The following is a 25,994-nucleotide window of genomic DNA, read 5'->3' on the forward strand; positions in this document are numbered from 1 at the left end:
GCCAATTTAATTAATGCAGTACCGCTACTGCTGGCAAAGGAAAAAATTCAAAGGGACTGTGGGGAAGGAGGGAGAGGGACAGACGCTGGAACCGGGAAAGGGAGAGGGAGAGAGGATAGATGCTGGAACAGGGTGAAAAGAGAACGGGGAGGGATGCTGGAACTAGGAAGGGGGGGGGGGGGCGGAGGAAAGGGGACAGATGCTGGACCTGTCAGTTGGAGGGGGAAAGATAGGTGCTGGATCCAGGGACAGAGAGATGAAGGTGCTGGTCTATTGGATCTGGGGGTGGGGAGAGGAACTGACAGACAGGAAGAGGTGCTGGACCCAGGAGTAAGAGGGAGAGGTACAGGAATAGATGATGGACCAATGGGGGAGGGGGGAGCAAAGGGAGGGAGAGGCTGTGAGAAAAAGAGACTGGAAGAATGGGGGGAAGACACTGGACCTAGGAGGGAGATAGGGGAAAAGACACTGTAACCAAGAGGGTAGATGATGGAAGACGGGAGGAGAGAGAGGGGAAATGCTGCATGAAGTGGGGAGGAGAGGGGGCAGATGATGGAAGTGGAGAGGAGAGAGAGAAGCAAGCTGTAGTCAGACACAGCCAAAAAAAGGGAAATTAAAGACTGGATAGTAAGAAAGAAATGTGAATAGAGGCAGAAAACAATAAACAAACACAAAATCCTGGCAACAGAGGGATTCTGGAACCAGGAAAAAGGGTAAGGAAAGGGGAAAGACGCTGGAACCAAGAGAGGGTGAAAAGAAAGGGGAGGAACACTGGAACCAGGAAAGGGGGTGAGAAGCAAAGAACAGGGACGGATACTGGACCTGCCAGATGGAGGGGGAAAGATAGGTGCTAGATCCAGGGATTGAGAGATGGAAGTGCTGGACTATTGGATCAGGAAGGACAGACAGGAAGAGGTGCTGGACCCAGGAATTAGAAGGAGAGGAATAGGGATAGATGCTGATCAGCGGGGGGAGTAGAAGGGAGAGAGACAGAGACTCGAATGGAGGAGAGGAAAGGGAGGGGAAGACACTGGACCCAAGAAGGAGAGAGGAGAAAAGACACAGTACACAAGAGGGAGATACAGTGGGCTGGGGGAAGGAAGGAAGAAAGAAGAGAGAAGGAAAGAGATACTAGCCGCAGGGTAGGGGATGTGGGGTGTGGGAGGAAGAGAAAAGAGAGGGGGACAGGGAGACAGAAAAGAGATATTGGGCATTGTGGGGGCATAGGGGCAGGGACAAATAAGAGCAGTGCTGGACAGAAAGGAAAATGGGACACACAGGGACATTGTTGATCACAGGGGTAGGGGGATGCTGATTACAGGAAAAGGGATAATGACTCAGAACGGAAATGCAGGACAGGTTAAGATAGGGGACACAGAGGAGAAAGTGGGTAAATGCTGGATGGAAGTGGGGAGAGAGGGGTCAGATGACAGAAGTGGGGAGGAGAGAGGAGAAAGCTGAAGGTATTATCTCTAAATTTCTGATATCCTGCTGAAGCTCCCCTCAAACTTCCACATAATCTCACAGAAGTGAAATATAGTCTTTAAATCAATGTCTCTAGTGAACAGAAGTGCCTGTTAGATATCAGATAATGAACTTTAAAACTATTTTACCTTATTTCAAGACATAAAAATACAAAATATAAATAGAATAAGCAGTTCTACTGAATGACTACATATCTATCAGAGAATCGCAACATTCCTACTTCAAAGAGAGTCAGACCCTCATCGAGCACTGTATGTGAAATTAATACTCCCCTGTTAATTGCTGCCAAAGACAAACTGGCTTTTTGTTATACTGAATAGATAGAAAGTTCTGAAACCTCACCTACTTTAATACAAAAATCTGCTCTGGTCAAATAAATCAAAGATCTTCAAACAACCTAGTAATCTGGGGAAGAAGATACAACAGTCTCAAGGAAAGCAATGTTTCTGACTTAAATAAGGCCGTTTAAGTGCATTTACAAAAAGAGCTAAACAATAAAGTAAAGTAACTTTATATAACAGTAACTATCAAGATTTAAGTTTTGTGGAGATTTAAAACAAGCATTGCAGAAGCTTTTCTCATAGATGCATTCCAAGAAGTGCTTAAGGTCAATCACTCTCCTTTGTCTCACAAATACCTGTCCTACTCAGCTCACCTCCCGCCTCTCCTCTCCATTGCCTGCAGTAATTCCAAACTGGCAACTTGAAAAAGAGAACTGCGCATTTGTAACCTTCCTTCAAACAGCAAACAAAGGAAATTGACGCATCTATGAAAATGAGAGTTACACAGTGGCCTGTCGCCCACTCTAAACTCTCTCTTCACTGCTGCACGACTAAGGAAGAATGGCAGCTTAAAAGAGGAACCTACCTAATAACAATGAGGTACAAGTTTTGTGTAGATTTAAAACAAGCACTGCGGTAGATTTTTTCATAGCTGCATTCCGATCTTAAGGTCAATTACTTTCAATCACTTTCCTTTGTCTTACAAATACCTATCCTGTTCAGCTTGCCTCCCCCTCCCCTCTCCAAAGCTTGAAGTAATTCCAAACCAGCAACTTGAAAAAGAGAACTGTCTGAATTTGTAACCTTCCTTCAAATAGCAAACTAAGGAAATTGTCAAATCCATGAACATGAGAGCAACACTGTGGCCTGTAGCCCGTTCTAAACTCCCTTCACAGCTGCACATCTACAGAAGAACGGCAGCCTGAAAGAGAAACCCTACCTATTAACAGGGAGGCAAACACTCTTTTTCATGGTCTCTGTGTCCAGCTCCGATTGACTACGGAGCCCCATAGATATGATAGATCGGATTCCTGTCAAGTTTTTTGTTGCCTGTTCTGTCTCAATCTTTCTAATACAGAATTTACACCATTGTGCATCAGGGAAAAACTGTAGAATAAAGTAAAGTTTACTAAGCAACCTGGGTAGACCACTGGTGGCTCTGGCAATTAACTCCTAATTACCACCACTCTACCACAAGTCCCACAACATATCCCATTATGGCCAATATTAGATCACAGTTTTTCTACTGCATGATAATACTACAGATAACGGGGTTAAAAGCCGCCTCAATCAATGAATAGAACAAAATACTTATTACAGCAAGATGAAACCCCCCATACCAACTGGAAAGACCAAACTATAAAAACCAAAACAAACCAGAGATCAACACTCTAACCAATACCAAAAAGATATGCACAAATAACAATCGCAATGACCACAACATCAAAAAAGATAGAACGTACAGACATTTACAGACTGTTAAGTACACCAACAACAACACTGATACATATGTGCCCATTCCTATAGGTTATATAAATGCGAGATGAGCGGTTAACAAGTCAACCATAATTAGAGACTAGATTGAAACCGAGTAATTAGGTACACTATTCATAACAGAAACTTGGCTGCAAATGCGAGATGACCCGGAACTGCTTGACTTATGCCTGCCAGGATATAAAATAACACACATCAATAAAACTAAAAAGAAAGGAGGCAAGGTTGCCTTAATATACATATCCTTCTCTACAGTAGAAACCATAGGTTCTGATTGTTTTTTTTTTTTTTTAAATTTCCAATACATATAAATTAGTACCTACCCTACTGAAGCTGGTATATGTCCTGTCCTGAACAAGAATCAGCCTCTTCAACTCTTTGTTGAGCAAGGTCTACAAAATGATGGCCTTCAAAGAGGATATGAAGAGGCCAGTTCTCCTGATTTAGAGTTGCATTGTAGCTTGATGTTAATAGGGACAGGGGCATGTAACATCTTCAACAGAATAAGTACCATTTTTATATGTACTGGAAATTCCCAAACAAAATAGACAGTGGGTAGTCAGAACCTATGACATGTAAGAGATTTTGAGACATACAGATCATTTAATGAAGCTCTAGCTCAGTTTGAATGACAGTTCTTGAAAATCTCTTTTTGATGTACAGAAGTTAGGATGAAGTTGTAGTTGCATTATTGTCTACTCTTAGTTGGATTGTTGGTTGTATGACTAATCAATCATAATAATTTTAGAAAATAAAAACAGATCAGATTATCTATCATATTTGCTGCTAGTATTCTATCTTCCAAATGTAAATATGACAGAAGCAAGAACAATAAAAATTACCTTACCTTCACTAAACAATTGGTGTGTCCTGGAACACAACCATTTACATAAATGATGTTGTACTTTGTATTCACTCTCCATACCTAAAACAATGAAAGAACAAGATATAATATAAAAACAGAACAATAAATCATGATATACGAAGTTAACTTTATAATAGGGTACCAATGAGGGAGAAGCTCAAACAGGCACCTATTTTAAGCCTATTCTACAAATGCAAAATAAGCCCACCCCCTGCGCATGCTCAGTTTTCACAAATACACAGAAGGGGAGGGAGCCTCCCTCGTGCTTGCTCAATTTCACTACAACCAAGCATGTGTGTGTGGTGGGGGGGAGGGGGCAGGGCAGGTAGCACAACAGCTCAGGAAAACAAGCATCAGCTGGAGGAAAACTTCTGCCTGCCAAACCAGCAGATAGTGCATCAATTTTTTTTTTTGGTGGCGGGGATGAGGGTTGGCGCACTAGGTCCAGGCTCCCACCCCCACAGCTATGCCACTGGACAAAACTATGCCTCCTGGAATGCCTACATGCAGATCATGTAAAATGAAGTGCAATTTCTTTTTTCCTGTGTCTACTTTTTACATGTGCATACAATTGTACAATTTTATAAAAGTTCTCTTTCACATGTAAAACAGGCTTTACATGTAGAAAAAGCTCAAAACAATTACTTTAAAGGCATAACCATCGAAAGTAAATTAGTGTTTACATATGACTCCTTTATAACTATTTATTTAAATTTATAACATTATAAAGCTATCAGACTTGTGCAGTGAAACAGTCTCGCTACAATATACTTACCAAAAAAACACAATATAAAACATGAAGCAGAAGAACAGAAGGGCATGGAATAAAACAGCAAATAACTGTCTAATTGGTTGATATGCTCAGTGACTCCAAAGCTTCTGCTTATGGTAAAATTATATCTTACCTGATATTTTTCTTTCCCTTAGTCACAGTAGATGAATCCAGCAACTAGTGTGTTCATCTACCAGCAGCTGGAGATAGAGATCACTGACTTTAAACACAGTGATATAGGTCAGATAGCTTCTCCCAAAAGTCAGCATGTCAGCTACCAAAAGCAGCCCTAACTCGCCTCAGTACTACCTGGGATGGGCCTCTGTTCCAGTCACATCATTTATGCTCAGATCTCAAGGAACTGTCTGCTGGGTGTGCAGCCTTTTTTTTTTTAAATGTGATTTTGTTTTTCATTTGATGTGATTGCTATGTTATCATCACATGTAGAACAAGAAAACAACCAATTGAAAATGCTAGCACCTTAGATAGTAGAGAGGAAGGGATTCTGGATTCATCTGCTGTGACTAAATGAAAGAAAATTATCAGGCAAGACATAATTTTACCTTCCTTAGCGTCAGCAGCAGATGAATCTAGCAACTATTAGGATGTAGCAAAGTAGTCCCTAAAGGGTTTTTCTGACGACCCTGCAGAAAATACCGCCGTGTCAAACCAAAACTCCCAGCGCGCAGCCACATCCAAACAATAATGCTTAGAGAAAGAATGCAGAAAGGCCCACGTGGCCGCCTGATGCCCTCCAGGGAAAAAACCCTTGCCTCCCATCCAGGTAGTCACCACAGCACTCGTAAAATGTGTTTGCAACCCCCCTCCCTGGGGCCTTGCGACCCACCAGCACATATGCTGAAACAATTGCGTTCTTAATCCAGCGCGCTAGGTTTGCCTTGGAAGCTGTCAGACCCTTCCGGGGTCCCACCATCAGGACAAAGAGATGATCCGACCTGCGAAAGTCACTTGTCATGTGCAGACAGCAAAGCAGCACACACTGGACATTCAAGAGTGATAGGGCCGCAAAGTCCCACGGATAATCCTCCACCACGAAAGATGGGAGAAACAGAGGTTGATTAAGATGAAAAGCTGAGACCACCTTTGACAAAAGGATGGATCCAGATGGATTGTAACCCCTGAGTCCGAAAACTGGAGAAAAGGATCCCAAAAAGACAAGTCTAGCAACTCCAATTCCCGCCACCCCGAGGCCACAGCTCCTAGAAACACCGCATTCAGCATCAGATCCTTCAAGGATGCTGTCAGCAAAGGCTCAAAAGGGGCCCTCTGCAGAGAACGGAGAACGAAATTAAAGTGCCAGTCCAGACAGAGAGGCCGCAGAGGAGATTTGAGAGGACTAACTCCCTTCAACAACTACACAACATTTGGATGGGTGGCCAGCGAAGACCATTCTCAGCCTCGGTAACAAGCTAGAGCTGCCACCTTCACCTGAAGCAAATTAAATGCCAGACCTTTCTGCAGCAACTTCTGCCAAAATGTCAGGATCCTCTGCAAGGAAGGAGTCATCGCAGAGACTCTCTGCTGGGAGCACCATGACTCGAATGTCCACCAAACCCATGTGTACGCCAAAGTCATAGAGCATTTGCAGGCCTGCAGGAGGGTGGTGATCACCCCTTCTGCATAGCTTTTCATCCTCATGCATGACCGCTCAAGAGCCAGGCCATAAGACGAAAGTAGGAGGGCTCTTCCATGGGCACTGGACCCTGACAGAGCAGATTGGGAACTAGCAGCAGCGGGAACGGGTCATTCATGAGCAGCTGGATGAGATCCACGTTCCACGGACACCTGGACCAGACAGGAGCCACCAGAATCATCAAACCACGATGCTGTAGAATCTGACCCAGGACCCTCCCTAGGAAAGGTCATGGTAGGGAGACGTAGAGAAAATCTTCTGCTGACTAGGATTGAAGCAGCGCTTCCAGACCCTCAGATTTGGCTTCTCGGCCTCTGCTGAAAAACAGTGACACCTTGGCACTGGCCCGAGCCGCCATCAGATCCATCGACATCATACCCCACCATTCGGAGCTGGAGCGGAACACTGTTGAGGACAGCTCCCATTCCAACGGGTCCAGCAACGTCCGACTGAGAAAGTCTGTTTGAGGCTCCCCGCAATGTGAGCCGCAGACAGAAATTGCATGTGATGCTCTGCCCACGCACAGAGAAGGCGTGCCTTCACCACTAGATCAACACTATGCGTGTCCCCCTGATGACTGAAAAACGTGATCGCTGTTTTGTTGTCAGAGAAAACCTGGACCAGCTTGCCCTAAACCAGACTCTGAAACGCCAACACCTGAGCAACTGCTCAAAGCTACAAGAGGTTGATGGGTCATTCTGCCTCTGTTGCGGACCAATGGCACTGCACTGCAGGTAATGGGCTCCCCAACCCACCACTAAAACCCACTGCGGAGATGCCAAGGGCATTCATCCCTGCAAACTGACTTGCTGAAGCCACCACCGCATACTGAGTCGGACCTGAAGGGTCCAACAGAGCCTAACCTGATAATCCTGCAACACCAGCGACCAGCAACGCAGAAGGGGTGCTGTAGGGGGCACATGTGTCCTGTCGCCCAGGGCACTATGTCCATGGCTGCTGTCTTGGACCCCAGAACCTGCACGTAATCCTACGTGCATGGTGGAATGGAATCCTGAAAAGGGACCGAATCTTCCCCTGCAGTTTCTCCACCCAAGAGGCTGGCAAGAACACCTGGCCCTGGATCATACTGAAGTGAACCACGAGAAATTCCAGCATCTGCGAGGGTACCAGATGGCGCTTGGCAAAATTGACGACCCAGCTGACGAAGTAATGTGGATCCTCATCTGACTCCCATGAGCAGTTCCAATCAGATTCTTCCCATGCTCAGATGCAGGTGAATGAGTCTGTACTAACCTCGGCCTGGTGGAGCGATGTCCACTCTGTGAAGGTCCTCGAGGTGCAGCCCTACCTTCAGACTCCAGGGTAGCATCCTCCCCTGATGTTAGAAGGCCTGACGTTGACATCCTGTGAGGCGCTGGCTTCAAAGATCTGGGCATCGACGTAACCTCAGAGAGGACCCGGGGCTGTTCCACTGGTGACGCAAGTGTCATTGATGCCAAAGTGGGAGCACCCTGCAGCAACTGCACCAGTTCCTCTTAGAGCATGTTGAGGAACCTGTCATTAAAGGTGGGCATCAGCACTGGCATGGGAGGCGGGGCAGAGGCAGTCTTAAAAGATGGTGCCGAACTGGTGGCGGAGACTGGGCTGCTCGATGACTTGTGCACCAGCACCTCCTGTAAGGAGGGGGAGCACTCCTCCCACTGCTTCTCGGGTATCCGATGCTCCTAGCACCGTGCATCAAGGAATTCCGATGCTTAGGCTTCTTGGACTTCCCCCGATGCATACAGCCTGAATCCCCCAGTGCCGATGAGGACACTGCCGAATCCATACGCGTCCTAGCTGTCAGGTTCTATGCTGACCATTCCTGGAGCTTGCTACCAGTGCCTGGTATCATGGCAGTTGGAGACCCACTTGATGCCAGTACACCACTAATGTATGCCGAGGTCAGAATAGCCATAGAGGTCAATGTTGATCTACTGGCCTTTGAGGAGCCAAAACGTTGCCCCATTTGAGCCAGTCGCACCCGCTGTGTTCTCACCTGCATTTTTAAACAGAGATTACAATCAGAGGGGTCATGATCTGGCCCAAGGCGCCCGATGCATCAATTGTGTAGGTCCGTAGCATAAATCACCATCTACACTGGGTGCAGCTTTTAATGCCACTGGGGGTTTTCTGTGCCATCGAAAATAGAATCTCAGCTAAATTAAACTCCTTAATCTTGAACTTTGAAAAAAGGGTAGCGTTTAACTTGAGGTTGGGGTTGCAGCCTAAACCAGGCAGCCACACCTGAAAACAAAGGAAACTTAAAAATGAGCTTGGGGTGGCTGTGCTTAAGAGTGCTAAAAGCCTGCCTAAATGACAGGCGCTGCACCTTTGATTCCAGTTGCTGAGTTCTGAAGCTACTGCTGATATCATAGCATTTTCAAAAGGCAAAACTAAGCACTTCCTGCCTCTGCCTTTTAAGGATGCTGTAGTGCCACAGGGAGCAGCATTAATTGCACAAATGAAAAATCTCAAAGGGAGAATGTAATATACCAAACAAACTATGTACTCCCCTAACAATATAGCACTAAATATGTGTGTCTTATCCTTTCATTATAAGAGGGGAAAGACCAGGACAGCCGACAGGGGGCTAAGGGTGGGGCAAGATTCCCCAGTGTCAGGGTCTGTCTCTCTCCTGCTCCTGTGTGTCAGGACCCAGGTGATTGTGTTAATGTGATAACCCAGGTCCCGGCACACAGGAGCAGTGAGAATGACAGACCGAGGGAGAAGAGAAAACACAGGAAGGTAAGGGGGAGAGGGGCAGCAGCTGCTGGGGTGGGGGCAGCAGCATAAGTGGGGTGGGGGCACGAGTGTGTGTGTGTGTGTGTGGGGGGGGGGGGGGGGGGGTCCTGTCCCGGGCCTGGCTCTATCTCTCAGCAGTCCTGGGAAAGACTATCAGCATTAACATGTCATAAAGCAGTAGCACAACCCCCTATCTTGTGTCACAACAGCAGGGAGCGAAGGAACAGCTCCTGCTGCTGTGTAATGCATTGATCTGGTGGAGGATGGGGGAGAGAGAGGGAGGATGGATGGGACTGATGCTGAGAGTAAGGGCTGGAGCTGGGCTCATGCTGAGCCTGGGGCTGGAACTGGAAATGGGCTGATGCTGAGGCCTGAGGGGGATGACTGGGACTGAGAAGGGACAGATACTGAGGCTGCGGAGGGGAGTTAACCGAGGGGGATGAGGCTGGGACTACAATGATGAATGATGGTGGGCCTGTGGCGATGGGATCGGAAATAGGTTGATGCTGGAACTGGGGAGTTGGAACTGGAAGAGAGCCGACCCTGATACAGAAGGAAGGAGGGCTAGGACTGAGAGGGGCAATATACTGGTGGAGGGGTCAGGATGGGAGAAAGGGACAGATACTGGGGGAGTGAGAAGGGAGAAGAGAACAGATATTGTGAAGGAGGAGAAGAAGGGGAAGGTTGAGAAGGGGGGGATAAGGATGGATGCTAGGGTAAAGATGAAGAAAAGCAAGGTTAATGAGAACTGAGGAAGTACTAGATATGTGGCTGCTTTGGAAGGGGACACAGTGGCAGGAGGCCAGGTATTGGCAATATGGGGATGTTGGAGAGAAGAACTAACCGAGGAAGAATGTTTAAGATTGGTTGGGAGACCAGAAGAAGTTAGACTAAGATTGACTAGGTATGTAAGTGGGAATTCATAACTGAGTGGGATTGTAAATTAAGTTTCAGGGGCTGGGTAGGGTAGAAGAGTGGGGACTTCGGGATTAGCAGTCTCCCTTCTGGAATCATGTTGTCATCACGCATAGGTCCCCACCTCTCTTTCTCTCTCTCTCCCTCTCATATACCACCTCTCACCCAGTTTCCACTTTCTCTCTCTCTCTTGTATGCCTTCACTCTGTTTCTCACTCTCTCTCATATATATTCCCCAGTCATCACCCAATTTCTCTCTTTCTTCTGTCATATACCCCTACCCAGCCTTCATCTAGTCTCCCTCCCTCTCTCTTTTTCATATAAACTTTTCCAGCCTTTGCCCAGTCTCTCGTTTGGAGTCTGCCACATATTTCACTGTAAGTTTGAGCTGTGTAGTGCAGGAAATTCAGGCAAGTCACTTAACCCTCCATTGCCCCAAGTACAAATAAGTACCTGTATATGTAAGCTGCATTTAGCCTGCCATGAGTGGGAAAGCGCGGGGTACAAATGCAAAAAAAAAAAAAAAAAAAAAAAATTTTCAAGTTCCTTAAAACCACCCGAAATTTTAGCACCATATGGCTGAAGCTTACAGTGAGTTGAACCACTGTGGGGATGTAGGAAATATATTCTTCTTTGGTAGCATAAAATAAATAAATTGGAAGAAAGAAATCCCAGGTGCCAGGGTGCAATTTCTAGGTACCATGGCAATCTCGTGCCTGGGATTTGTCGAGTCTTGGTGTACTAAGTCACACAATTTTATAAAAGCCCTTTTTTCACATGTAAAACATAGAAAAGCTTTATAAAATTACCCGTGTGGGTAATTTTAAGACTGGCTGAATATCTGTGTGTCCATGGGTACTGTTTACTCAAGGACTTTGCAACAATTTCCAAACAAAGTACATGTACCCTTTCACTTTGAAAGCTGTCCAAAGAAAAGTATCTGTACACATTTACACCTATTTTCTTTAGGTAGTTTTTCTGGGAGGGAAAATGGATGCATGCTCTTAAATATTTAAACTAGGTGCATAGTTTGAACTCCTCTCTCAGCATAATTGCCAGGAATGCTTTATTCATATTGTAGGTAAAAGCAGACCTACAAATGCACTCATACATGGTGGGTCATTTTCACAAAGACCACTTCTGCAATTTTATTTTTGGAAATGGCTTTGGAAATCACCCCCTGTATGTTTTCTTTGTGACTTTCAAATACTGGTGCATTTTAGTCAGTTTTATGCATTTGTGGAATCTTAGTCACAATATTAAAACAAGCTTACCTTTAGTCCATAGGTTGTTCTATAGATATTACCCATCCTCCCAGGCAACTTTGATCCTGGCAATATTCTACCAAGACCCTAAATAAAAACAGAGAGAATCAAATGCAAAATAGCTACACACAGGATCTGCAAAACCCAACTGGAAAAAATGATTTTTCTTCTGTCATTCTCACTAACTCTCCTCCAGATGCAAACAAGCTTTTGCAAGAAGGAAAATTTAGATGAAATGTTTCCTCCAACTCTATTAAATCATTTACACCTGAAAGACAGTTGGGGGATACCAACCTGTATAAGCTCATCTGAATACACTTCTATTTCCTAGATATATGTAGGGGCCAACAATGCATACAGTAGTCCAAAAATCCAAACTGCTTGGGGATCAGGTCAGTCCTGATTTTTGGATTTTCTGGATTCTCAGGCAGTAATTTCAAAATTCACATTTTTGCATTGCTCCACATTTCCCTTCACCTGCCAGCATCTTTCCTCCTCTTCCAGCATCTCTCTGCATCTCCCTTCCCCATGCAGTGTCTCTCTCTGTCTCCCTTCCCTTTCCAGCATCATTCCTCCCAATGCAGCATCTCATTTCCCCTTCCAGTGTCTCTCTGGTGTCTCCCTTCACCTTGCTAATTTCCTTTCCTTGTTTCCTACTAGACCGGTCCAGAGAGTGAGTTATGCTCCCCAACCAGGAGATAGAGGCAGAGAGCACAAACTCAGTGACATCATCACCAGCATAAGAAGTGGTGCAGCTCTGGAACTTGCCAGTATACTACTGACAAAGCAGAACTGAAAAAATAGATTAAAAAATGTAAACTAACACTCAGAATTTAACTCAAATACAAATCACTACACGTATTTACCTTCACATACCTCTGCACAAAATCATGGAATAAACTACCTAATGCTATAAAAACAACGCATGACTTGACAACCTTCCGGAAGTTATTGAAGACGCACCTGTTCGAAGAGACTTACAATAAAATCCTCCTTAATGACTTGCTTCCATTCTATATCTAAACCAACTAATATTGATCTCTTCTAATTTGATTATGTTAATCACATTATCACTATTGGTCATTATATCTTACCTGTTTTATTTTGTGTTATGTAAATAATTCTACTGACCTATCTACCTAATTTCTTACACAGTAATATGTTAAATTAGATCATACTCTGTTTATGATTATACCTTTTGCAACATAGTGTAAGCCACATTGAGCCTGCAAATTGGTGGGAAAATGTGGGGTACAAATGCAGCAAATAAATAAACTGGATTACAAGGATTAACATCAAGGGTAAAAATTCAACTGCTGAGAGACACAGAGTGAAAAAAACCCTACAAAATCTTAGTCTTCTTAGGTGGGTCCTGTACTCGTCTATCAGGAATAGAGGAAAGGAAATTAGCAGGCAAGAACAAATTTCACATTCTTAGGCCAGTCCAGATAAGTGGGACATACCAAAGTCCTACAGCCTCATGCAGCAGGAAAACAAGGCCCCTTAAGATCCACCTATCTAAAGGGCACCATCCTCCCCAACCTGAACATCCAATTTGTAATGCTTAGGCTGTAGTGCTGCAACAATTATGCTGGTGCCCTAGAAGCAGACTCAAACTCAACTGCTTTGGACTCCACCCAAGATCTTGCCCGCACTCTTTCAGAGTGAGTTCCAGGATGAAATTCTTTCCCCAAGTCAATCAACACATTAATCCACGGCCACCTTGATATCATAGGTTTGAATCCTGCTCCATCCCTACATGACCCATTGCAGTGGCGTAGCAAGGGTGGCTGCCACCCGGAGCGGTTCGCCGTTGCACCCCCCCCCCCCGGGTGCAGAACGATGACCCCCCCCCCCCCGGAGTGCATTTTAACTGTTGGGAGGCTCCATGCCCCTTCTTCCATCTGAGTCTCCCCCCCCCCCCCCAGACCCAGTGCCTACCCTCAGCTCCCTCCAAACTCCTCTTCTTCCTGCCAGCTCCCGCACCCTACTACTTTTACAAAGAAATCTCGGAAGCCGAGGGGCAGCGCCTCGTGTCTGCATGTAAAAGAAGTGTGGATTGTCTCTTCGGGCCTTCCCTCACTCTGTCTGTCCCGCCCTCTGACGCAACTTCCTATTTCCGCAAGGGTGGGACAGACAGAGTGAGGGAAGGCCCGAAGAGACGATCCACACTTCTTTTACATGCAGACGCGAGGCGCTGCGCCTCGGCTTCTGAGATTTCTTTGTAAAGGAAGTAGGGAGCTGACAGGAAGAAGAGGACTTTGGGAGCACCCCCCTTGAGTTGACACCCGGAGCGGACCGCCCCCACCGCCCTTGCTACGCCACTGACCCATTGAACAGAATGCAAAACTAAACAAACACTGAGCTGACCTTGAAAGGAATCTGATCCTCCTAGATACTTGAGTAGAACCCATGAGCAACCACAACATGAACAGCCATAATAAGATCCATGTGCTTCTCATGGTAAAAGCCAGGAGACAAACACTTGACTAATAAGAAGAGCAAAGTGACCTTAGGCCAAGGACGGAACTGTCCAAGAAAAAGGGTCCCTACACGAGAGGCTGGCATCTCCACAATGCTCTTAATCAAGCTGAAGCTACCTAGAAACCACTTAGGGACAAAAAACATCCAAGAAGATTAACTTAGAGGCTCCGTGTTTGGGCCCACCAAGCAAATAGGACCCCACACCAACAGTTGGACAGAGGTGAAACAAAACTGACTAACCCCTGTAACAACAAAAAAGGTGATATCTCCGCATGTACAGCCAGCAATATAGTTGTTGCCTAGGCTCTGTAATAGGTTAGCAATACCACTTGCACTATGACAGAATTGAGGTTCAGGTCATCCTAGCAATGACTATATTAAAGGAACTGCCGCCTGACATACAAGCAAAAGACAGACACTGTGGCTAGTCCCAAGCAACTTTTCTGTGGCTCTGCACCTGAGCAGGAGGACCACCACCTAGCACACCTTTACCGTATGACATCCAAAGGTGCTGAAAACCTGTGCACATAAACCTCACCCTTTTAAGAGCCAGGCCATGAGACAAAAAAAGAAGGAACAGCTCCCTCTACATGATAGGGCCTTGGCATAGATAACCTGGATCCATTATAGAATGGCAGAGGGGCTACCTCTAGAACCTAACCTGGATAATATAACATGGACTGTGACCTTAGCACAGACACCCAAATGAGCAGGAGTAGAAAAATTCACTCCCCTGCACAAAACAGCAGAAGAACGGCCATGAGAAAATGTACAGTGAAACTACTTCATGCCACAGCTGAATTTGTACAAAGATGAGCACTGCGCCGGAATCTCTCCTGTGACTCATACTCTTGTGGCCTTGGCATCATGCTACGTTACCAACAATATGACTACTGAATAGCCCCAGTGCTCCACAACCCTCTGCAATGCGCAGGAACTCTGATCCTATTCCCTAGGATACTAGATAGTTTGATTAAGGAATTCTGCCTGCCATTTCTCCATGCCAGCTAAGGAGGCCAATAACACAATAATGAGATTCTTTTTTTTGTTACATTTGTAACCCGCACTTTCCCTCTCATGAGATTGGTGCTCCACCCACTAGTGGCACCAATTGATCTCCAATACTACCACTACTATTCAGGTGACTCTCCCAGCTTGCTAACATAAGCTACAGGAGTGGCTGTATCAGGCAGCACCTGGACAGTCACTCCCATCACAAGCAGGAGAGAGACCATTTGATGCTAACTAAATGGTCTTAACTCGTAGCCCTAAGTCAGCAGGTTGTAAGCAACAGGCATTGCTTCAGTGCTACTTGACTCTGGGAGTGGACCCCATCCTTAGCCTGTATGACTGGTATTTGGACATACCCCACCCAGCTGAGGGGTTCTGAGCCTATGTCCCTTGCTGGGGAGAAGTGACTGCCACCCTGATAGTGCCCCCATTACAGGTGCCAGATAGTACCACCAAATATTACATCATTGCAACTGGGGCCAGTGGACCACCTCCAGAGACACACTATCATGGGATGGAAGAGCTGTAGAAGTTCAAAGTCTACGAAGCTGAGCTAGAACCAAAGGCATGAAGCTCAAAGGGTAACCTAATTATCCAGTCTCCTTAGCCTGTTTCAGTATTGAACAGGACCCCCCCCCCAAAAAAAAAATACCCAATGGATTGGTAAGGACTCAGGCTATTTGCACCTGACTTCCAGTGCAGGCTCTCTCATCCTTGGGGTACCCTATCAGAGATTGCCCAGGTCCCAGCTTCCAGACTGGAGTCCAACAGGCAGTAATCTGAATGAAGAAGAACTCTAATTTTTTCCTTTCACAGGCAGGCTACTGCCCCCCACAGTGTGAATGGAAGAGCCATGATTTGATAATGTTTGCCAAGTACGCTGAAGTAGAAACCTCCTGGTGAATCCACAGAATGGTCTAAAGATATATACTTCTGGCAAGATCCAGAAGGAGGAAAACACATCTCACTAACTGCTCCTACCTCAGACTACAAGATCTCCTAGGCTCCGACCCACAATGGAACCACCTCAAGGCACTGAAGCTTAGGTCAATAAGCTGTCAGGTGTTCTCTCAACAAACTGTCCTACAGCATAGTTGATGGAACTGAACTTCCACCTTTTGCAATCCAGGACAGTCCCTCACATCTTACTGGGCTTCCCTACCTCCTCATGAGACAGGACCAGCTCTGCCTCAGAAGCTATGGAAACCCTAAAGGGCTGGATCATCTTGAAACTGCCAATAACTCTGACACAGAAGAGGCAGGCTGGTCAATCAACCTGATGAGCCTCCCTTCTTCAACCTGACACAAATCCACTGCTCCTCTCACAGAGGGGAGACACATGATCTTTGGAAAGTCCTGGCTCCTCAGATCCTTAATCTATAACTTGAGGACTTCCCCCAAGGAGCTTGCCCCTCCAGGATAGCTTACTAAGATGTGCCATCAGTACATAAGTAACAGACAAGGGAGGAGAGCCAGGCCATTTATAAAACTGTTCCCTTTAAAATCTTGGCAAGATGGCAGATGACTCCATGGCAGTTGCTGCGTCTGCTAAAGCTTAACCTCACCAATCTACTACATTTCTTTGAAGAAGTGAATAAACATGTGGAAAAAGGTGAGCCAATTGATACTGTGTACCTGGATTTTTCAAAAGGCATTTGACAAAGTACCTCATGAAAGACTCCTGAGGAAATCAGAATCAAGGGATATGAGGTAATGTCCTACTGTGGATTAAAAACTGATTAAAAGTTACAAAACAGAGTAGGGTTAAATGGTCAGTATTCTCAATGGAGAAGGGTAGATATTGGGGTTCCCCAGGGGTCTGTGCTGGCACCGCTGCTTTTTAACATATTTATAACTGATCTAGTGAGGTAATTAAATTTGCTGATGACACAAAGTTATTCAAAATTGTTAAGTCGCAAGAGGATTGTGAAAAATTGCTAGAGGACCTTACGAGATTGGGAAACTGGGCATCCAAATGGCAGATGACGATTAATGTGAACAAGCACAAAGCAAAGCATGTGGGAAAGAGGAACCCAAACTATAGCTACATGATACAAGGTTCCACAATAGGAATCACCACCCAGGGAAAGGATCTAGGTGTCATCGTTGATGATACGCTGAAACCCTCTGCATTGTATGCAGCGAGGACTAAGAAAGCAAATAGAATGTTAGGTATTATTAGGAAAGGAATGGAAAACAAAAATGAGAATGTTATAATGCCTTTGTATCGCTCCATGGTGCACCTCAAATACTGTGTGCAATTCTGGTCATCGCATCTCTAAAAAGATATAGTTTAGAAAAGGTACAGAGAAAGGCGACAAAAATGATAAAAGGGATGGGACGACTTCCCTATGAGGAAAGGCTAAAGTTACTAGAGCCCTTCAGCTTGGAGAACAGATGGCTGAGGGAAGATATTATAGAGGTCTATAAAATACTGAGTGGAGTGAATCGCTTTGCTTAATCTTTCCAAAAATGCTAGGACTAGGGGGCACACAATGAAGCTAAAAATATTTCTTCACTCAATGTGTAATTAAACTCTGGAATTTGTTGCCAGAGAATGTGGTGACAGCAGTTAGCTTAGCAGGGTTTAAAAAAGGTTTGGATAATTTCCTAGAAGTCCATAAGCCATTATTAAGATTCACTTCAGAAAATCCACTGTTTATTTCTAGGATAAGCAGCATAAAATCTGTTTTACTGTTCTGGGATCTTGTCAGGTACTTGTGACCTGGATTGGCCACTGCTGGAAACAGTATAACTTGATGGACCTTTGATCTGTCGCAGTATGGTAACACTTATGTTTATGTAAAATGGTCACTGATCCAACCTATGGGAGCACCACAGAGACCATGGGCTCTTCTGCTCTTTCTGGGGATGATAACACATACTTCTTCTGTCAGCCACACCACAATCCTACATGGGGAAGGAGATTTAAAAAGAATTACAGCCCACCCACCATGATGAGGCACCATGCACTCTTCCTCTGCTTCCCTCTACACCTGGTACTCACTGCTCCAGCAATGATCTCACCTTTCTGCTGTCAAGGATTTCCCTGAGAGCACTCCCTGACTGCAAACTGCTGCAGTCCACTTACAGAAAACCCTTTTTATTTTTTACTTTATCAAGACTGAAACAAAACCAAATTAAAGACCCAGACAGAACACAGCAGGCTGCCATAAACAGGATGAGGCAGTAAACAGAGGGATCCCTAAGGGCTCCTATTCATCACCCATGGGACCTCCCTGCCATAGCCAACACAGTCCATCAGGATTGAGATCTGCAGTCTTAGATAAGGGGTTCCTCTGGATTTGATTAGGATTAAGGACTGTAGACCGATCCCTAGCACCGGGGCACTGGAGCTAGACCTCAGTGTCACAGAAAATATTCTGTATCACAGGGACCCAGGCCACACCAGAGAAATCCTGCTGTACCAGTCCCAAGCTGCAATTATCTGTGGAAGGCAGAGAATACATAAGTTCCAGGGTTGTATCACTCCTTATACTTGTGATGAAGTCAATGAAAGTCAGTGTTCTCTGCTTCCATCTGCTGTTTGAGGAGAATAACCCACTTATCTGGTCTGGTCTAGCAGGATGGTACAGAAAGACAAAATAAACATATGGTAGATTTAGTAGTCTTGCCAGTTGCATATACTATATCAACTCTACTGTGCTTGAAGGAAAGGATGTTGCATAGCTCTACAATGGTGCAATCATGTTGGGAGCCAGGGCTGTGGAGTCGGGAGTCATAAGCAATATTGGGTGGAGTCAAAATAAAAACTTACAATATTATAATATATGATAAATTCATCATTTTACACTTTTTTTTGTTCAGGTTCTTTGCTCAAACTTCAAATAAATATATTTTGTAAACTATTAATCTTTATTTTGTACATAATTAATCAAATTTCTCTTAGATTTACTTTACATAGTTAAGAGTTGAAGTTAGGGTCAAACAACAGAAAAATAGAGGAGTCTGAATCGAAGGTTTGGTGTACCGACTCCACAGCCATGTTTGGAAACTTCACAACCTAGGAGAGAATACCTTTATCTTACTATATAAGGACATAAAGACTTTTCTGTGTGACTTCTGGCCAGTATTTTAATATTATTTTGCACAAATACAGTGAAATGGGGAAGTTACACAAAAGGCTTGCTAATAGGTTGTCAAGTGTCAATTAAAGGAGTACTAGCTGTAAATTACACTATAAGTTTTACCGTATGAAAAAAGGAATGTACATATCTTTTCTATAACACAAGATTTAGAAACAAATGAACTTCTATAAACTTTTGCATTTTTTTTATGTATAAAATACAGCTGTTGTGAAGAAAGTGTGTGGTAAGGGGGTACTTTTCTGAAGGAAACGACTACAGAACAGACAACAGAGCCCAGGATAGGTGGAGAGAGTTCAGGATATTTAACATAGGAGTAATCCACAAAACCTTCACAAAATCTCCACTTTATCTTTCTTAGTAAAAAGACTAAGGGCTTCTTTTGCTAAGTTGCGCTAACAATTAGTGTGCACTAAATGCTAAGAATAATCACTAGCGAATCTTAGTAAAAAGAGCCCTAAGGTTATGATTTAGTAAATTATTATTTTTTCCACACAGACAAAATACGATAGGGTCCAATGTACTATGCCTTTTAAGTTAGGTTGCTGTTTGAGGCATATTGGGATTTCTCCTAGGGCAATGAAGCATTAGAGAACCACTACAGATTCCATCTGATACTGAATGTTGTTTTAACTTGTCAATATTGTTCAAAATATCTTTTTTTTGCATGTGTGATGGGAAGAGTATTCATCATATGCACAATATTTTCAACTTTTCATTTCAGCTAGGACATGCAAACTAAAGGGAAATCTATGCATAGTACATATTCTTTTGACAGATTACTAATTTTTAGGAGATAACTATCATATTTCAAAGAGATAGTGAAAAGAAAGGCAAATACCTAAAGGGTTTTTATATTATTTAGCAATCATAAACCAAAAACAGAATCCAGTGAACCAAACAATTCAAAGATTCCCCTAGACACCTGCAATCAAATCTTCACAAAACTGAATTAAACAAATTCCATCACATTTTTATTACTTCATCATAGTCTCACTTCTCAGAGGGCGGAAAAAAGCCCTTCAATTATAATTTAAAGTGAAAGAACAATATCGAGGGTTCCTTATAGAGACACATCAGAAAAGAAGAAATTACAGATGAAGAGAGCAGGCCAGGTCTCCTTTTTCTTCCACACACCAAAAGAACAAACACCAATTTTTCAGATATTTCCCAAATATATATCATTTTTAACAATAGGGAACAGTGGTAGGACTATTTCTTTGGAAGATCTCAATATATATTCTAGAATTGGCCACAGTGCGATTTCTTTACTTTTTATTTTGTAGTCCTAGGTCATGAGAGTTCAGTTTGAAAGTGTCTAAATTTAAAATTGTAAGGTACAGAATGATTGCCACAATCTGCGTATGTTTTTTTATATATTGAGATATCAGAATATGAGAAATCTCATACTCTCTTCTCAAATACTGAACTGGCAGAATTTTCTTTAATTGTGAGTTCAACTTGAACTCTCATCATTTCTAAAAAAAAAAAAAAAAAAAAGCATCTGTAGTTGTATTTATTTTTATATCAGTTAAAAGTAAATTAAAAAGTGAATGCGCACCAAAAAATACATTTATGTTAATGCTTCTTTTGTTGAGATAATGTCTTTGGCAGAGATATGTGAGATTCTGCTAATTTAGGGCTTCTATTCATAGGTGTTTATCCATTGTAACTGTGCTTATTTTCCAGCTAATTAGGACTTCTGTAAGACTATAAAATATCAGTATTTTTTTTAGTGCAGGTGCCATTGCTGAGTACCTTTTTGCTGGACTAATTTATTTTAAGGACTGGAACTAGGGGAAGAACCACCACAGGCTGCCCCTGCACCTGTAAAACTAATATGCTGAGGCAACACTACCTCGGTAGACCAGAACAATCATTTGAACTAAATGTTCAACATTTCTGCACCCTTTTGGGGGGGGGGGGGGGGGGGGGGAAATCACACCCTGATTCTGGGGCTTGAAGCATGCAATCAGGCTCTCTGAAAGGAAAGAGTGAGGAAATAAAAATAAGGAGTTCAAAACAAAGGAAGGGTGATATGATGAAATAAATGTGGGGGAGGGAAAGTATCTGTAACCCTGGTAAGGAAGAAAGAGGGGATGCTCTCATCTGCCTAAGGTGCAACCCAAGGCTCATGGAACTAGGGCAGGGATGTCTCAATTCCCCTTTTTAGCCTCATTAGGACTGCTCACTTCTCAACCTTTCCCAGAGGGATAAAATACATCTGTGCAACTGTTAGCTCAGAAAAGGTATGAAAATAAAGTGAAAAATCTAAGAGTGGAAAGGGGGAGGAGGAGTGAAAGGCTAATGTAAGTGGGGCCTTTCCACTACTTATCCAATAAACACATAAAGGGCAATCCTATAAAACTGGTGCCTCAGTTCAGGCACCCCAATGCTGTGTGCTCAGCGCCAAGATTCCATTACAGAATATTAGTTTAAGATTAGCACTGACACACCCATGCTTAGGTGTGCTCTCTTGCGCCAAGTGATGTGCATAGTTTGCAGTATGCTAAAAGCTATGCACTTAACTGGGAGACATGCCCATGGCCCACCCATGTGTATGCCCCCCTAGCAGTTGGGCGCTATGGCGCTTAGGTGTTACCTTACAGAATAGTGCCTAGTGCACACAGGTGACTGTCAATTTGATGGGGCCCACTTCCAGGTGCCACGTTATAGATTTGCCCCCATGTTTTGCTTTTTAAGCAACAGAGGGAAGGTAAGTCCATTGGCGTTTATTTCTTTAAAGCACTGTTCTCAGTTAATTCCATTCTAACAGTGGCACAAAGTGGTTGGTTGGAAGGGATCAGATGTGTTTTCAGTGTGTGAATACCCACATTGTTTTTGTTTTTTTTTTTTAATATGCCCAAGTGCAACTTCTAAAAACAAATAATCAGCTAAATCAAAAGCTGCCCTAAATAGCTCTCTTAACATATGAAATTTCAAGAAGTCAGATTCAAGTCTGGGAGTGGGAGAGGGGCACCTAAAATTACAAGCTCCAGTTATGTGTTACAATGAGAAACTTAATTCCACACCCATTTGATAAAAAACACGGGCTCGATATTCAAAGGATTTATGCTCTGAGTTATTGTGACCAGACTTCTTCCATTTCAGGAACTGCCCTACCAATTTTATCTAGAATGTCATCAGTGGCTGTTACCTTGGTGCAAGTGCTGAATTCCAGAAAGAAAGGGCACAAGTACTAACCACATCCAATGCATCCAAGACAAATTGGAGGAAATGAGAACTAAAGTTGGATGAAAGCACTTTTGAGAACTTGAACATGTTAACAGTTCTCTTATCATCCAAAGTGGCTCAACCAATTAACAGTTGCTATTCAACTTTTTTTTTTTTTTTATATATATATAAAAATGAGGAGGAAAAAAGCCTCTGTATTCTCGTTTCAGTACATACTTGTGTCTGTTAAACCGGGATGGAATCTTCATAGGCTAAAAAAACCTCCTTGTACCTTTAATCAACAAAACACATCAAACACATCACTTTTCACAAACACTTATCTTTGGTGCCGTCCTTGCAGTTGCAATTTAGCTTCACTCTGATATGCCCGACGGGGTCCCGTTTCGCCGTACAGGCTTTCTCAAGGCAAACATCTCATGCTGCGATGTGAATCTGCTTGCTAAGCCCTGCCGTTATCAGAATAATAATGATAATGAGCACGGCAGGGCTTAGCAAGCAGATTCACATCGCAGCATGAGATGTTTGCCTTGAGAAAGCCTGTACGGCGAAACGGGACCCCGTCGGGCATATCAGAGTGAAGCTAAATTGCAACTGCAAGGACGGCACCAAAGATAAGTGTTCGTCAAAAGTGATGTGTTTGATGTGTTTTGTTGATTAAAGGTACAAGGAGGTTTTTTTAGCCTATGAAGATTCCATCCCGGTTTAACAGACACAAGTATGTACTGAAACGGGAATACAGAGGCTTTTTTCCTCCTCATTTTTATATTTAAAAAAAAAAAAAAGTTGAATAAAAAAAATTGAATAGCAACTGTTAATTGATTGAGCCACTTTGGATGGTAAAATTTCATTTGTTTCAAATGTAGTGGTATTGTCCCATTTTTTGTCTAAAACAGTTCTCTTATCACCAACCCCAAAATTCAAATAAGTGCTGCTCAATATCAGCAGATAACCCTACACAGGTGACTTAAGCAGCCAAGAGCCACTTAAATCGCTTTAAATATTGACCCCTTTATGATTTCTTACTCCATAAAAGTATGGTAGGTCCTATCAGAAAGTCAATTACATAAACAAAGATCGCAACAAAAAGAAGGCGGTTAAAAAGCAGGGCAAAAGGAAATCATAATTAACGTGCTAAGATTTTATATTACTTACTGCAGTAGACACTGCTCCAGGTCTCCTGTGGGTTTTAGTCTGTCCATGTGAGGCAGGCTGACCTTTAAATCCCCATTTTTTCATAACTCCTTGAAAACCTTTACCAATTCTAGAAGGAAAATAAAGCCAATTTTAGCCAGGTACTGTATAATTAACCATCCATCCCCTTACCCCTAAATTATCCTTGTATCTCATTAAACACAGGAGCTAAGCGACTCATTCTCTACATTTCTGGGTGAACTGGAACCTCAAAGCATTTTAGTCATCATAGGGCCACCTGACAAGTTTACTATTAAAATTACCAGTTCTTGTTAGCACTCCTCCACCTCTAAATAAGATCACAATTAAGCCTGAGTACTGATTTCTCACTGTTTCTTAAACTAGGATTTAGATAGAAAAAAATTAATGAGATATTTTGAGGGCAAAGGCATCCCATTATTGAGTCAGGAAAGTGCATTGAGGAACGCCATGAAACAGTGCTTTGGCATTATACATTGTGAAACTTACAAAACAGTATCTCAGACACAGTTGCCGTCTTATAACCTACTGCTTGAAAACACTTTTGTATTGTTAAATGTGTTGACAGTTGTTCCACCCCCCATTGACATATATTTTGGAAGGAAGCTGCTCAAGGTGGATGGGAAGAATTATTCCAATATTTCTCAGTGGTCTTCAATGAGCAAAGCTGCCACCTTACCTTATTTCCAAAGTGATTCTCTCCTCGGAAAGACACACCAGCAAGCTTTCCTGCACATCATGGAAGTTATCTTTTCTCCCATACAGCTTGCCTGATTGGCCACAGTGATGGTAGTTAGGCTGCTATTCTCACTTTCTAGTAAATTTCAACCTCTTCTTCCACCTCAGTCTCACTGCTTTTCTTCTTCTGAAGTCCACTACATCTGCCTATTAACTCCCGTATCTCTCTGGGTCACTTATTGACTCTCTGGGTCAGTCACTTATTGACCCTCTCTTCCTTTCTCCCTGACATTGACTTCTGGCATTCCTTCTTTCTTGAACCATCTTCGCCCTTCCATTTCTCGTGGGGACTTTAACATTCATGTAATGACTTCTTTGACTCTAATGCCTCTAAGTTTCTTGCTTTAACTTTCTCATTCAATCTCCAGTTATGCTCCACTACTCACCAGCATGGCGACTGCCGTGTTCTTCTCCAAATGCCCACTTTCTAATTTCTTCCCTTTCTGCCCATCATCTGATAACTTTCACACCTTTCACCCTCCAGTCTCATCCAATCTCCACCAACACATTTAGGAATCTTCAGGCCATTGACCCTTGCACTTTCTCTGCTACTGTTTTCATCTCTTCTCATCCACTATGTTATCCGTCAATGAGGCTGTCTCTTCCTATAATGCTAATCTGTCCTCTGGACACTCTCGCTCCTCCCATTCCCTGTCTGTAAGGCATACCACCTCCAGAATCTGCTACCTATGTTCCTGTGCCTGCTCTGCTGAGAGCCTTTGGCTAAAATTCCACGTCCATGCTGACTTCATACATTTCAAATTCTTGCTGACCTCCTTCCAGTCTGCTCTTGCACTGGCTAATCAAGACAAATACATTCACTTGACAAACTGTTGATTCCAACCCTCACCATCTCTGCAACACTTATCAAAGTGCCTCCACTTTCTCCCTAGACTACGGCCAAGTATTCCACAACAAGGTTCACAATATTAACCGCGAGTTCTCTACCATCAACTCTCTGTTTTCTATCTTTTAACCAGTTTATAATCCACAATAGGTCACTACCACCTATCCCATGACTCTCCAATTTCCTCTGGAGTCTTTCATGAGGTACTCTGTCAAACGCCTTTTGAAAATCCAGATATACAATATCAACCAGCTCACCTTTATGCACATGTTTGTTCACCCCTTCAAAGAAATGTAATAGATTGGTGAGGCAAGATTTCCCTTCACTAAATCCATGTTGGCTTTGTCTCATTAATCCATGCTTTTGAATATGCTCTGTAATTTTGTTCTTTATAATAGTCTCTACCATTTTGCCTGGCACCGACATCAGGCTCACTGGTCTATAATTTCCCGGATCTAGTCTGGAACCTTTTTAAAAATCGGCGTTACATTGGCCACCCTCCAATCTTCTGGTACCACGCTCGATTTTAAGGATAAATTACATATTACTAACAACAGCTCCGCAAGCTCATTTTTCAAGAAGGGCTAAGGAAGCTGAAGGAAGTCTCTCGAGAGATGTAGGGGTATTTTCTTTCACCTTTGCTGGTCAGAGGCCTGGTAAGCTTTAACCAACCAGGGCCGGTGCAACCTGGTAAGCGCGGTAAGCATGGCAGGGGGGCCCCCGACCTCTGGAGGGCACTACAAGCCATGCTTACCGCCGCCGGGCAGCTCACAGTTCCAGCCCCAGCTGCAAGCAGCTCTCAGTCCTCACCTACCCGCTCTCAGCTTTCCAACAGCCCTCCTTTTCTTCCTGTCGCCCTGCGTTTAAATCTTTTATTTTACCTCAAGTCGCAGCAGCGGCAGTGAAAGTCGCAGGCTCGCCTCCAGCCTTCCCCCTTCCCTCTATGTTCTGCCCTCTTCTGATGTAA

At 43.6% G+C, this 25,994-nt stretch overlaps 1 protein-coding gene across 1 annotated transcript in view; it reads right to left on the bottom strand.

Moving 5' to 3' along the window:
- MRPL3 (mitochondrial ribosomal protein L3) overlaps nt 1-25,994 on the bottom strand; it is an 88,715-nt gene that overhangs the window by 17,343 nt on the left and 45,378 nt on the right. The window contains exons 7-9 of the mRNA XM_030206464.1: nt 23,425-23,533; nt 11,486-11,563; nt 4,108-4,185 (exon numbers count right to left, since the gene is read on the bottom strand). Coding sequence (XP_030062324.1) covers nt 4,108-4,185; nt 11,486-11,563; nt 23,425-23,533 — 265 coding nt within the window. The remainder of the gene's footprint in view (nt 1-4,107; nt 4,186-11,485; nt 11,564-23,424; nt 23,534-25,994) is intronic.

This window comes from Microcaecilia unicolor, chromosome 1 (assembly GCF_901765095.1).
Source record: "Microcaecilia unicolor chromosome 1, aMicUni1.1, whole genome shotgun sequence".
Classification (NCBI taxonomy): domain Eukaryota; kingdom Metazoa; phylum Chordata; class Amphibia; order Gymnophiona; family Siphonopidae; genus Microcaecilia; species Microcaecilia unicolor.